Raw genomic sequence first — 15870 nt, 5'->3', positions numbered from 1 at the left:
CCAGATTCACTGGCAACATCGTTGCCTATGTGCACAAACCCACCGATGCTGGACCAGAGAGGACTGGCAAAAAGTGCTCTTCACTGACGAGTTGCGGTTTTGTCTCACCAGGGGTGATGGTCGGATTCCTGCAAGACAGGAAGAGCCCAGATCTCAATCCCATTGAGCATGTCTGGGACCTGTTGGATCGGAGGGTGATGGCTAGGGCCATTCCCCCCAGAAATGTCTGGGAACTTGCAGGTGCCTTGGTGGAAGAGTGGGGTAACATCTCACAGCAAGAACTGGCAAGTCTGGTGCAGTCCATGAGGAGGAGATGCACTGCAGTACTTAATGCAGCTGGTGGCCACACCAGATACTGACTGTTACTTTTGATTTTGACCCCCCCTTTGTTCAGGGACACATTATTGAATTTCTGTTAGTCACATGTTTGTGGAACTTGTTCAGTTTATGTCTCAGTTGTTGAATCTTGTTATGTTCATACAAATATTTACCCATGTTAAGTTTGCTGAAAATAAACACAGTTGACAGTGAGAGGATGTTTCTTATTTTGCTGAGTTACGAACAATGCAACAAAAATATAATACAAAAAGTACAACAAAAATGATGTGTGTGTTAGAGTGTGTCTGTGCTTGTGTGTGTGTCCCCTCACAGTCCCCGCTGTTCCATGAGTTGTTCTTTTATCTGTTTTTATAATGGTAATTTTGCTGTTTGCTTGAGTAATAGGAGATGAAAGGGAGTTCCATGCGATCATGGCTCTTTATAAAACTGTGTGTTGCCATGAATTCATTTTGGGGACTGTGAAGAGACCCCTGGTGGCATATATTATTATTGTATAAAAATAAATACCAGGTAAGCTTACTGAGAACACATTCTCATTAACAGCAACGACCTTGGGTATAGTTACAGGGAAGAGGAGACGAATTAGCCAATTGGAAGCTGGGGATGATCCCTACTCTTACAATAATTGCCATGGGATCTTTAGTGACCACAGAGAGTCAGGACACCTGTTTAACGTCCCACCCGAAAGACAGCACCCTACACAGGGCAATGTCCCCAATCACTGGCCTGGGGATATATATTTTTTAGACCAGAGGAAAGAGTGCCTACTGGCCCTCCAACACTCTCTCATCCAGGTATCGACCAGGACCAACCCTGCTTAGCTTCAGAGGCAAGCCAGCAGTGGGATGCAGGGTGGTATACAAATCCAGTTGAGGTTTAGGTCTTAGAGAATATTTTGAACCAAATACAATGCTTTTAGTTTTAGATGTATTTAAGACCAGTTTATTATTAATCACCCATTCTGAGACATCTCAATTTTGAGTTGGAGTTTCACATGTAAAACAAATTGTCATTCCATGAGTAAATACTTTCTTCAGTGATGAGTGGGACCCTGTTCAAACAGTGAGTTTATTCCTGGATAAGCCAAGATTTGTAGAATATATACAGTATAGAGTTCAGCTCTCCACTGCAACCGTATTAATATAGCCAATAATATTTCTACAAACTACCCATACACACTTTGCCAATACATCCATACCAAAATGCATTGTAGCCCAAACACTATGATAACATTTAGTAGATGCTCTCATCCAGAGTGACCTTCACTTAGCACCTTAGTAGACAATCAAATGTTACATAACAGATAGTACACAACAGCAAATAATACATCCCATAAGCCAAATGATCCAGTCTCCCTCCCTCCCTCCCTGGATGAGAACCATGTCTCTGTTGACCTTAGAAGTTCTTTGTTTGTTTGGATTGACAGAGGGATGCTGGGATTGCAGTCAAAAATATCCTGTCGGTGTCCCCGGTGCCACGCTGTGTGACACAACACAGCAAATGACTCCTGATCACAGGGACAGCAGGGGACCCAGCTGTCTGGCAGGCAGCAGCCAAACGCCCTGTCAGGCGAGAGGGGTACAATACAGGGCCATGATAATGGCCTTTTCCTACACACAACATGAACAACAAGAGAGAACAGAAGAAAACATACAGAGAGTGGTAGAGAGAGATGGAGAGATGAGGTAATGGTGTGTGTAGGCGTCACGTTAAACAATTTGAACATTTATTTGGTTGTCAATGAGAGATACCAAGTCATATCCACTGCCGCCCCCAGCCAGGATGAGGGGAATGGAATATCCAACCTCCTCAGGCTTCCTTGTTTCCGTGGCGATGGTGGGTTAATGGGTCGCCAGGAGACAGCACTGCAGTGACATGAAACACTGCAATGTACTCACTCAACACTGTGCTGTCATTTCATTCTAAAAGACTGCATTCAGATGAATAAGTAAAAGCAGCTCTGCTGCTACTCCTTGGATTTGCCTCACGTGTAGGACTGTAGAGGTCACGAAATTGTCAGCTGGTGATTGTCAAGCAAATAACTGTCGGTCTCACGGTAATTGACCGTTAATTAACATTTAGCATCTCCTGGCTTCCGCACAAATCCTACAAGCCACTGATGCAGACCTTTGGAACATCTACATTTCAAAAAGTCTAATAAGTCCATGTAATATAGCCTACACCTTCACAACAAATCCATTATTTATTTTAGACAGGTCTAAAGAAGCATGATGAAGAAAATGTATTCCATTTCAGAAGAACAGAATAGCATACTATGAGTTGTCCTTATGTTAGGTCCTGATCTATCTGTGGCCTACACTAGTTCATTTAGCAGACAAGATTTTCTTAAAATTCCATGGCATTATTTTATAGTATGAAGAATACAATTGAACAAAGCTGAATAAAATAGAAAGGATATTTTCTCCAAACGTGTGCGCACATGCGGCTATTCTGTGTTGAGCGGTTAACAACGAAATAGGTATTCCTATATGCTTAATTTAGGTGCAGTAAACTCTAATGAACTTATCCTCTGCAGCAGAGGTAACTCTGGGTCTTCCTTTCCTGTGGCGGTCCTCATGAGAGCCAGTTTCATCACAGCGCTTGATGGTTTTTGCGACTGCATTTGAAGAAACTTCGAAAGTTCTTGAAATTTTCCGGATTGACTGTCCTTCATGTCCTAAAGTAATGATGGACTGTCGTTTCTCTTTGCTTATTTGAGCTGTTCTTGCCATAATATGGACTTGGTCTTTTACCAAATAGGGCTATCTTCTGTATACCACCCCTACCTTGTCACAACACAACTGATTGGCTCAAACGCATTAAGAAGTAAAGAAATTCCACAAATTAACAAGGCACACCTGTTAATTGAAATGCATTACAGGTGATTACCTCATGAAGCTGGTTGAGGGAATGCCAAGAGTGTGCAAAGCTGTCAAAGGCAAAGGGTGGCTACTTTGAAGAATCTCAAATATAAAATATATTTTGATTTGTTGAACACTTTTTTGGTTACTACATGACTTCCATATGTGTATTTCATAGTTTGATGTCTTCACTATTATTCTACAATGCAGAATATAGTAATAATAAAGAAAACCCTGGAGTGAGTAGGAGTGTCCAAACATTTGACTGGTACTGTACACTAAACAATGTGTAAAATTTGTTTTGATTTAGAATGGACCATTATCCTGCACCTGTATCGAAACAGGGACAGCGGGAAAAAAAAGTACATGTCATCTATGCACTTAAATAGCGAATGGAGGACGCTTTTCCCGTGGTTTATTTTCATGCCAGCCAGGTAGGCTATAGACCTGTTGTAAATATAAGCAATGTGCTTAATATTAGGAAAGTTGAGAAATAGATATAGTAGGCCTAGCCTATAGAAAGCTGATGGGATCCTCCTCTTTTTAGTAGAGGTCATCACTCTGTTTTCTCATGCAATTGCATAGCTTATAGAAATGTTGTGCAACATGAGCTCATGGGCTCTCATGAAGTGTTTGATTAGATTTTCGAAAACATTTGCATTGATGTCAGAGTGATTAGAGGGACAATAGAGTGCTGAGTACCAGGCAGTTAGCAAGTTTGGTAGGCTACTAATGACAAGCATCAGAGCTTGGAGAAGCCTAATTACCGTGAATAAACGGTCATGTGGAATTTGACTGCCTTCATGAATTGTGACCGCCGGTGTGGCGGTAATACGGTCACCGCAACAGCCCTAATTGTGTGTGTGTGTGTGTGTGTGTGTGTGTGAGTGCCAGTGTGTGCAGTGAATTAGTGCCAAACAGACAAGAATAGAGTCAGACGTAGGTCACAGACTAAGTCCTACATCTCATATTACAGTTTGGAAGTTGAATTTGTGAGACGCCATTACGATGAAGAGTAGAAGTGACTGCATCAATATGATCAACTCCAAGGGGAAGAGCATACAGCATATTCTAGGCCAGACCCATGGTGAATAGCCATTATTCAAATATTTCACCAGGGCTACAAACTTTGGCCCACCGAAGTTATCGGTACAATGTCTTTGAACCTCAAAGTATGTCAGAAAATATTCTAAGCTATCAATTAATAAAACCCACTCAACCAGCCTAGGGTTTGATCTTGGCTCCAGGGAAGTAAATATGATCAATAGAAGACAATGATCAGAGAACTAAGCCTTTCATGGAATAGCATAGTACTTTAGATCGATTAGCAATCAATTTCTAATGAGTTCTCTGGACATTTTTTTTTTAAACCTCTCCACGTTGCTTTCCTCTCCTGTTTCTGCTCCGATCCATTTTTTCATCTCCAGATCTCTCAGCTCGATGAAACATGAAGCAGCATGATTAATAGATCACACAGCAGAGCTCAGGTTGGATGGAAGGAGATGCTACATCTCAGGTAGAGACAAACAGAATCACATCAACCATTTATTGATCCCATCGAAATGAATCAAAAATGATACAGAATGAATAGCAAACATTTGGTCTGATGCATCCCACTGCATGTAGAATTTTATTCAGGAGTTCAATGATTTTTATTTTTTAAATCTTATGAGTAATAGGCCGGAGGGGATGGCTGCCGTTGTTTGTACCTTATTTTGTACATAATGTTGCTGCTACCGTCTCTTATGACCAAGAAGAGCTTCTGGTCATCAGGACAGCGATTATTCACCTCGAACTGGACGAGGATTTTTTCTATAATGAGTCCGACGTGAACGATATACTGCTTTCTCGAAAGCAGGCCCAAATCCCCGTCATTTGTGTGAAGAAAAGACGGAGAAAAAGGGGGTGGAGGTCGGGCTGTGTCACACCCTGGCTCTGGGACTCTATATGTTGAGCCAGGGTGTGTTCTTTCTGTTGTGTTTATTTCTATGTTGGCCAGAGTGACTCCCAATCAGAGGCAACGAGTGTCAGCTGTCGTTGGTTGTCTCTGATTGGGAGCCATATTTAAACTGTCTGTTTTCCCTTTGTGTTTGTGGGTTCTTGTTCCGTGTTGGTCATTGTTACCGTGGACTTCACGAGTCGTTTCTTGTTTTGTTTATTGTTATCTATTATCACTAAAGATAATAAAGTTAAACATGTTCGTTCATCACGCTGCGCCTTGGTCTATTCCCTACGACGATCGTGACAGAAGAACCCACCAAGTAAGGACCAAGCAGCGTGTCCCGGGGCAGAACTTGGACTGGACATGGGAGGAAGCGCCGGGAAAGGCCCTGGCGAAAGAGGAGCAGCGGCGTCAGCAGTGTCAACGTCGGACAGGCGAGAGGCAACCCCAGAACATTTTTAGGGGGGGGCACACGGCATGGACGACGGGGCTGACGGAGGCAGAAAAGGGGCGGATTCAGAAGGCCACCAGGTTACGGGGGCCACTGGTCAAAGCAGGGAAGGAAGGTGTAGAGGCACGGCGAGAGGTACTGGGGTGTGTTACCAGTCCGGTCCGGCCCGTTCCAGATCCCGAGGTAGAGCCAGTGGTGTGTGTCCCCAGTACGGTCCGGCCTGTTCCGGCCCCTCGCACCAAGTGTACGGTGCACGTCGCCAGCCCGGTCCGGCCTGTTCCTGCTCCTCGCACCAAGCCTACGGTATGCGTCGCCAGCCCGGTCCGGCCTGTCCCTGCTCCACGCACCAAGCCTACGGGGTGCGTCGTCAGCCCAGTCCGGCCTGTTCCTGCTCCACGCACCAAGCCTACGGTGTGCGTCGCCAGCCCAGTCCGGCCTGTCCCTGCTCCACGCACCAAGCCTACGGGGTGCGTCGTCAGCCCAGTCCGGCCTGTTCCTGCTCCACGCACCAAGCCTACGGTGTGTGTCGCCAGCCCAGTCCGGCCTGTCCCTGCTCCACGCACCAAGCATACGGTGTGCGTCGCCAGCCCGGCCCGGCCTGTTCCTGCCACTCGCACCAAGTCTACGGTGCGCGTCGCCAGCCCGGCCCGGCCTGTTCCTGCCACTCGCACCAAGTATACGGTGCGCGTCGCCAGCCCGGCCCGGCCTGTTCCTGCCACTCGCACCAAGTCTACGGTGCGCGTCGCCAGCCCGGCCCGGCCTGTTCCTGCCACTCGCACCAAGTATACGGTGCGCGTCGCCAGCCCGGCCCGGCCTGTTCCTGCCACTCGCACCAAGTCTACGGTGCGCGTCGCCAGCCCGGCCCGGCCTGTTCCTGCCACTCGCACCAAGTCTACGGTGCGCGTCGCCAGCCCGGCCCGGCCTGTTCCTGCCACTCGCACCAAGTATACGGTGCGCGTCGCCAGCCTGGCCCGGCCTGTTCCTGCCACTCGCACCAAGTCTACGGTGCGCGTCGCCAGCCCGGCCCGGCCTGTTCCTGCCACTCGCACTAAGCCAGGGGTGCGAGATGTCAGCCTGGTAAGGCCCGTTCCTCCTCCACGCACCAAGCCAGGGGTGCGAGTCGTCAGCCTGGTAAGGCCCGTCCCTCCTCCACGCACCAAGCCAGGGGTGCGAGTCGTCAGCCTGGTAAGGCCCGTTCCTCCTCCACGCACCAAGCCAGGGGTGCGAGTCGTCAGCCTGGTAAGGCCCGTTCCTCCTCCACGCACCAGGCCAGGGGTGCGCGTCGTCAGCCTGGTAAGGCCCGTTCCTCCTCCACGCACCAAGCCAGGGGTGCGCGTCGTCAGTCCAGCACAACCCGTGCCTGGGTCACCGGTGCCTGGTAAGGTACCGGTCAACTGCTCCACTACGGAGCTGAAGCTAACCGCTCCTGCTAAGTCCAGTTCAGCTCCAGCCAGCGGGGCCAGACTGGACCAGGGGCGCTATGGGGGGTTTATTGGAGGGTGGTGGGCAAGGCCGGAGCCAGAACCGCCGCCGAGGAGGTATGCCCACCCAGCCCTCCCCTGTTTTGTTCAAGTTGAGGCGCGGTCGCAGTCCGCGCCTTTAGGGGGGGGTACTGTCACACCCTGGCTCTGGGACTCTATATGTTGAGCCAGGGTGTGTTCTTTCTGTTGTGTTTATTTCTATGTTGGCCAGAGTGACTCCCAATCAGAGGCAACGAGTGTCAGCTGTCGTTGGTTGTCTCTGATTGGGAGCCATATTTAAACTGTCTGTTTTCCCTTTGTGTTTGTGGGTTCTTGTTCCGTGTTGGTCATTGTTACCGTGGACTTCACGAGTCGTTTCTTGTTTTGTTTATTGTTATCTATTATCACTAAAGATAATAAAGTTAAACATGTTCGTTCATCACGCTGCGCCTTGGTCTATTCCCTACGACGATCGTGACAGGCTGCCTTCTGAGAATTCGTAGGCGAGTGAGTAAACCTCCACTACCATCCATGCTATTGGCCAACGTGCAATCATTGGAAAATAAAATGGATGATCTACGATTAAGACTATCCTACCAACGGGACATTAAAAACGGTAATATCTTGTGTTTCACCGAGTCGTGGTTGAACGACGACACGGATAATATAGAGCTGGCTGGGTTTTCCATGCATCGGCAGGACAGAGCAGCTACGTCTGGTAAGACTACAGCTGATGCGCGATGTCTAATATTAAAGAAGTCTCGAGGTATTGCTCGTTTGAGGTAGAGTACCTCATGATAAGCTGTAGACCACACTATCTACCAAGAGAGTTCTCATCTAGATTATTCGTTGCCGTCTATTTACAACCAAAAACCGATGCTGGCACTAAGACCGCACTCAACGAGCTGTATAAGGCCATAAGCAAACAAGAAAATGCTCATCCAGAAGTGGCACTCCTAGTGGCCGGGGACTTTAAAGCAGGCAAAATTACATCAGTTTTACCTCATTTCTACTAGCATGTCACATGTGCAACCAGAGGGGGAAAGAAACTCTAGACCACCTTTACTCAAAACACAGAGAAGCATACAAAGCTCTCCCTCACCCACCATTTCGCAAATCTGACCATAATTCTATCCTCCTGATTCCTGCTTACAAGCAAAAACTAAAGCAGGAAGTACCAGTGACTCGCTCAATACGGAAGTGGTCAGATGACGCGGATGCTACGCTACAGGACTGTTTTGCTAGCACAGACTGGTTATACAGCTGCAACATCGAGAGCATCCTGACCGGTTGCATTACCACCTGTTGTGGCAACTGCTCGGCATCTGACCGTAAGGCGCTACAGAGGGTAGTGCGTATGGCCCAGTACATCACTGGTGCCAAGCTTCCTGCCATCCAGGACATATATACTAGGCGGTGTCAGAGGAAGGCCCAAAATGGTCAAAGACTCCAGTCACCCAAGTCAGACTGTTCTCTCTGCTACCGCACGGCAAGCGGTACCGGATCACCAAATCTAGGACCAAAAGGGTCCTTAACAGCTTCTACCCCCAAGCCATAAGACTGCTGAACAATTAATCAAATGGCCACCCGGACTATTTACATTGACACCCCCCTCCCTCCCTTTACTTTTACACTGCTGCTATTCACTGTTTATTATCTATGCATAGTCACTTTACCCCTACCCAGTGGCGGCTCCTGAAAAAATTCTCAGGAGGGGCAATTTTTCTGATGATTTAGGTGACCTACACACATTTTTAAAAAGATATGTCCATCAACAACATGAAGACAGGGGCAGCATATAAGTCAATACCAGAAGCATTTATTGACTGATCTCAAAAGTGTTGGCTTACAAAAGCAAAATAAGTTATCACAGTAAAAATAATCAAGGGTGTTCTTTCACATTCCTCAACACTGCATAAACAATATGTATGGCTTTGTAAAAATGAACAACCATATTCTGGCCAATTGTATAGATTTGTAAATATGAACAACCATATTCTGGCCAATTGTATAGATTTGTAAAAATGAACATGAACAGATTTTTTTATTTTTTTATTCCTCTTTTTAGTCAGCTTTAGAATGTGTTCATACACTTATGAGCACCACTGTACAGTACACATAGTATATAAAATAAGATAGATTACACCACTGGCCATATATAATGACAATAATGTAATTTCAAACACAAATGCAGTCTCCTTTCATGCATACATTTTCAAATAAAGCTCTGCTTTGAGAAAGATCGAATGATATTGTTTAATCTTTATCTTACCTTATGGCCTGCACACTGCTTGCGAAGCTGTCGAGGGCACGTTTGATAAAGACAGCATCGATGTCCTTATTCTGTAGCTTCTGGTACGGTGGGCTGGTCAAATGAACCCAATGAACCCGTCCGGATGGCTTCAAAACATTCTATGAGGTCGTCTCGATTCTCGTAGACAGTGTTCACGACTCTGCTGTTGCTAACCTCATCGTTGTGGCGGCGGACAGCTAGCCTGTATCCCTCATCCAGTTGAGTGGCAATATTCACTCTCACCAAAGCAGACAATCTCAAACAGCTATCAATGTGGGTCTTTGACAGCTCATTTTTCTTAATCTTTTCTGAAAGATGGTGCATGTCGGTTACACCAGTCGCTGTCCAAGCGTTGCTGTCTGCCGTTCATGGTTACGTTACGTTACGTATGACGAAAGCGCGTAAGTGCAAGCCCTCAGACACCCATAGAGAATGTATTGAAAGCTCAGAAATTTGAAAAAAAAATATTTTACATTAGAGGCTATGAGAGACTTCTGGGCGATTTTCAACCTGACTGAAATCGCCCCAAAACGGGCGGGGACATTTGAAGCACGACTTTAGCCTGATTGGACATTTAGTGGCTGGCAGATCAGACGTGAACACTGAACTACTGTTGCCATGATATAATTGATTAGAAAAAAAATCCCTTCCTTTTCCCGTTTGGCAGTGCGTCGCCCATATCGCCCTATTGAACACACCGCCCATGCCCCTACCTACATGTACAAATTACCTCGACTAACCTGTACCCCCGCACATTGATTCGGTACCGGTACCCCCTGTATATAGCCTCGTTATTATTATTTTGTGTTACTTTATTTATTTTAAAAATTAAAATATTTACAAAATAAAATTAAGTTTAACTATTTCTTGAACTGCATTGTTGGTTAAGGGATTGTAAGTAAGCATTTCACGGTAAGGTCTACACCTGTTGTATTCGCCGCATGTGACAAATAAAATGTGTTTTGATTTGATTGCCGATAGAGGATTTGTCTGCGCAGTGCAGAAAAAAAATCCCAGATCTCCTGCAACGACTAAATTCTGTCTGTAGTACTCTGGTCCAGCGCAGGTCTTTAACAGGCATACAGGTTCAAATCACAGAACTGGTATTTGGTTTAGAGTGTGGTGCTGGGGAAACGTGACTCCTGTCATGTGGCTTTGTTTAACAACTCTAGGAACTGGAACCACCTCTCTCAAACACAAGGCAGGCCTAATCCAAGGGACATAATAGGACTATGATTGGAAGCCTATCAGATGACGTAAAAACACACACACAGGCATACACACACACACATGCATGCACGGTATGCACATACTGTACAGAAAGACATACAGTCACAGACATTTGCCTGACACGCAGACTGGGACACACTAGAGATGTGCACAGTTATTAGAATATTCGAACTGACATTAGTTTTCAAATACTTGTGTGAGCATACATTTTTGGAACCCCCCAAAAAACTGCCTATTTTAACACTAAAATGTATTTTTCTAATTTCAATTACAATATCCATGTGACATACCATGACAATTAAAATGATTAATTATTCAATGTAGTCTTTACCATAAAAAGACCCGTAGCCGACCGATAGCCTTCACCTGTGTAGCTTGTTGTTTATGTTGGCCAATCAAAGCAGCAAAGAGGTTCTTCAAAGTTAGTGAAATGAGAACAAGTAGGCTACAAAGAGAAACCAACAGGTAGGCTGTTGTTTCATCTGAATGGGGTTGGGGAGAAAGCGCAGCATGTAGCCTCAATTATCCTGGTTAGCTTTAGCTGGCAAGCTTAGCTCGCTAGATAGCTAGCTTCTCTTGGCTACTCCAGTCAAGAGAGGCACTGTTATATGGGATGATAAATAACACTGTGGCTGCCACGTTTTTCGAATTTCCGGATACCCGACAAAAATTCATGATACTATTCGAATAGTGAAATTATTTCAAACCTCTATACCTCTCTCACTCACACACACACACACACACACACACACACAAGGGCTAGCCACTAACCACCCTTCCCCTGACAACAGGAAATCCCAGGAGCAAAATATCAACCAAAACAATACACAACATGGTTCTGCTCCTTGACTGAGTATCACCAGGTGAGAAATTACTGTGCCATCCGACGGTGCTTATGTATGAAAACATCGGACCACCTGTCTCCTGTGGTGTGAGGTACTACTGGAACTGTAATGGAACACATTAATCTTGATTAAGGAGATATCGGAGCATGTTCCTGTCAGCTTGCTCACATTGCCATTGCTGATGATATATCTTCAGCTCGCTGCTTTACAGTAGTAAATACAATAAGAAGTGAGGAATGCAAATATAGGGGATAGTCATACAGTACTAAATAGTATCTACCGTCTTATAGAGAGAAGTGATAGCTGGTGTTAGTGTGTTTGTCAGGTTGAGAGTGCAGTATCAGGCCATGAGGCATCAGCAAGACAATAAGGTTTGACAGATGTGGTATGCTAACAATATCCCCTGATCATACATTTATATTGACAAGCGAGACATGGGGAACACCATTATTCCATACTGCTCACAGATTACTAATAAAAGCTATATTGGCCATTCTGTCACTTCACATACAGTAATTCTAACCAGTTATATTGTGATTGATATGGTTCATTATAACAACAATACTTTACTATCCAAGCCGACAGAACACAGACAGGGTGCCAGAGAACACAGTCACAGGGGGAGGGAGATTACAAACAGACAGACAGACAGACAGGGGGTCCATTTTGGAAAGATAGATTTACAATATATGCAGGTTTAATTTGCTTGGTGTGTGTGTGTGTCTGTGTGGAGTTAGGACTGGGTGACCTTGATCAGTCAGACCAAAGCCGGTTGGTGACTTAGTGGAGGCCTAAAGTTTGACGGCCCTCTCTAAATTCACTACAATCTCAGGCACTAACGTTAATAACTTTAACATGTTTAATGCCTGTGTCATAAAGTGGCTTTAGAAAGTATTCATACCCCTTGACTTACTCCACATTTTATTGGTTTACAGCTTGAATTCAAAATGGATTAAATTATTTGTTTTTTCTCACCGATCTACACATAATACCCCATAATGAAAAAAGTTAAAACATAAAATTTTGAAATGTTTACAAATTTATAGAAAATATAATACAGAAATATCTAATTTACTTAAGTATTCACACCCGAGTCAATACTTTGTAGAAGCACCTTTGGCAGCGATTACAGCTGAGAGTCTTTATGGGTAAGTCTAAGAGCTTTCCACACCTGGATTGTGCAACATTTGCCCATTATTCTTTTCAAAATTCTTCAAGCTCTGTCAAATCGATTGTTGACCATTGCTAGACAAACATTTTCAGGTCTTGCCATAGAGTTTCAAGTAGATTTAAGTCAAAACTGTAACTCGGCCACTCAGGAACATTCACCGTCTTCTTGGTAAGCAATTCCAGTGTAGATTTGGCCTTGTCTTTTAGGTTTTTGTCCTGCTGAATGCTGAATTACATCTCCCAGCGTCTGTTGGAAAGCAGACTGAACCAGGTTTTCCTATAGGATACTGCTTGTGCTTAGCTCCATTCAGTTGTTGTTGTTTTTATCCTGAAAAACTCCCCAGTCCTTAACAATTACAAGCATACCCATAACATGATGCAGCCACCACTATGCTTGAAAATATGAAGAGTGGTACTCAGTAATGTGTTGTATTAGATTTGCCCCAAACATAACACTTTGTATTCAGGACAAAACGTGAATTGCTTTGCCACGATTTTTGCAGTATTACTTCAGTGCCTTATTGCAAACAGGATGCATGTTTTGGAATATTTTTTATTCTACACAAGCTTCCTTCTTTACACTCTGTCAATTAGGTTAGTAACTACAATGTTGTTGATCCATCCTCAGTTATCTCCTATCAAAGCCATTAAACTCTGTAACTGTTTTAAAGTCACCATTGGCCTCATGGTGAAATGCCTGAGCGGTTTCCTGCTTCTCCGGCAACTGGGTTAGGAAGGACGCCTGTATCTTTGTAGTGACTGGGTGTATTGATACACCATCCAAAGTGTAATTAATAACTTCACCATGCTCAAAGAAATATTCAATGTCTACTTTTTTTATTTGTACCCATCTACCAATAGGTGCCATTCTTTGCGAGGCATTGGAAAACCTCCCTGGTCTGTGGTTGAATCTGTGTTTGAAATTCACTGCTCAACTGAGGGACCTTACAGATAGTTGTATGTGTGAGGTACAGAGATGAGTTAGTCAATCAAAAAATCATGTTAAAAACTATTATTGCACACAGAGTGAGTCTATGCAATTTATTATGTGACTTGTTAAGCAAATTTGTACTCCTGAATTATTTAGGCTTGCCATAACAAAGGGGTTGAATACTTACTGACTCAAGACATTTAAACTTGTTATTTTTAATGATAAATTGAGGCAGAAGAGGCTAGACTACCATTAATCTACTCAGGCCCCTAGCTGCCATGGCGGGGGAGGGGCACAGATTGACTTGTCAACGCTGCCCTGTCAACAACCTCTGGTCATAACTGGACCACGTCCTCTCCCTCTACTTCGCCTCTAATAACACTTCACATAGCCTAGGCTACTTACTCACAAACATATTGAAGGCAATAACCCTACACAACGTTGCCAAACGTTTTCCGAAATTAACACACATGCAGTGCCATGTCCTGGGAAACAGCCTACACACCTCAATAAAATAACCTGGGTTTGCAAAAGCAAAACTATGGAATTACAGTATCTAAACTAAATCGACATCGCAGCTTATGATGGTGCACATACTTTTCCCCAACTCTGTTTGAAGGTAGCGGTGGTTACATTGTAAGGTTGTGATAACAACGGTATTGTGGACACAAAAGTAACGAAGAGGCTACATCGTAATTGTTACACTTGTTGCGAAACCAAGCATGTTATTTTTTCTCTTCCAGAGCAGTCACAGCGGCACTGTTTGAAGCGCCGACAGAAGAGAAAGCTTGAACACTGAATGCTACGTAGTTTTGAAACTTACCAACCAAGCTGGAGCCTGTCCCCGAACCAAGCAAGAGGTACCAGATCCACATCATATGGTCTTGTTTCAGCCTGCTTTTATCCACCCCGCCGTGGCCAACAATCGGGGCAATGTAAAACTTATCCGGTTCGCTTCTATCTTCACTTTTCGGGTTGTTTTATCCTTTTTTTTCTCTTCGGGCCAAAGTTCGAAAATCGCTTGCGTGAAGAGGTGGATTATCGCTGGGACAAACGTCGGGAATAAAGGGAGGGGGATGGCAGGGGAGTTGGAGTGATTGGGGATCGGTTTAGGGCTGTGGGAGAGAGGCGGAGACTTGAAGACTAGAGGTCGGTTGGGAGTAGGGCCATGTGCATCGAAGGCAGCCACTCACATTAATTTATCACAGAACGTGTGATATAGCCAGGCCAATGTTTATTTGAAAAGTTTCGCACATCCTATTCTATTCAGCCATTAGTTATTCCTCCTTTATAAGTACTTTATTGGCTTGTGAGAGGAAATCTCTGTTGACTTTACATACCTGGGAAAATACATGTTGGAGGAGTGTACTCAGTGAGCAGTTTGAATAGGCTACAGGTCCTTGTTTGCTCACAACCAAAAAAATCGAATTAATTAGCTAGAGTGAATTTGCGAACGCAAGAGATATACTAACTGTATAAAAGTCGTTCAAGTTCTTGCAAGCTAACCAAATGACACCTGCATCTCTAGCTGTGTATAGCCACCGAAAAACGATATGAGGGGAAAAAGTCAGTCACTCCTCCAATGGCATGACATGACATCCTCCTAGCAGCTATCTAGCTAACTTTAGGCTCCGTGTTTTTAGCTTGCTACATAAATAGATAGGCTAGCCTATTAGCCATGTTATGACTGACTTGTGATCATTGCCCTTGCTAGTTTGATTGTATTAACATTCCCAGCCTTAGTTACATTGGTCTGTTTTTGTCCAGAATATTTTGTAATTGAAACTGAAACAGTGTATCCCGAATGGAGGCAGCAAACAATGTACCTGGCCAGCTGATATTTACAACCTGATAGTAATATGTTTTTGGACTAACAAGAAATGTATTGGTGATTTATATTAATCATGCATTGAACTGCATCATCTATTCTGCAACAGTGCAGAATGAAGTACACAATTAGTGTACCTAACTGAACGTTGAGTCAAATAGCACCTATTTTTAAAACCTTGTTTAAAGTTTGTATTGTAGCATAAACTGGGAATTTGATATTTTTTACTGATATTATGATTGTCTGTTTGTTTCAAATATGCAAAGTAGTTAAAACGCTGTCAGTTCCACTTTAAACTTTAGGTCACCGGTTACTTTGTGTGTTAAACGTGAAATGTTTTTTGCAATGGGAAGTAATAGTTGTACATTTAAATTGGGAAATGCTCAATGGTTGTGTTTTTGTATTCTTATGATTGGGATTATTATCTCAGAGTTTATGGACTGCTTAACCTTTAACATCATGCTGTGTGTGATTGCTGTCTTTCCATCGGCCCTATGCAGTGGTGTAGTGGTGCCTGGAG

The 15870-nt window shown here is 44.3% G+C and overlaps 1 protein-coding gene across 2 annotated transcripts in view; it reads right to left on the bottom strand.

Annotated features, from left to right (window-relative positions):
- ldlrad3 (low density lipoprotein receptor class A domain containing 3) overlaps positions 1–14610 on the bottom strand; it is a 138730-nt gene extending 124120 nt beyond the window's left edge. For both annotated transcript variants that reach the window (XM_084168550.1, XM_084168551.1), the window contains exon 1: positions 14346–14610. In XM_084168550.1, coding sequence (XP_084024676.1) covers positions 14346–14400 — 55 coding nt within the window. In that variant the 5' untranslated portion in view covers positions 14401–14610. The remainder of the gene's footprint in view (positions 1–14345) is intronic.
- Positions 14611–15870: the final 1260 nt, after the last annotated feature.

Source organism: Coregonus lavaretus (assembly GCF_964263955.1).
Source record: "Coregonus lavaretus genome assembly, chromosome: 9".
Lineage (NCBI taxonomy): Eukaryota > Metazoa > Chordata > Actinopteri > Salmoniformes > Salmonidae > Coregonus > Coregonus lavaretus.
This window is presented reverse-complemented; position numbering and strand designations above follow the sequence as displayed.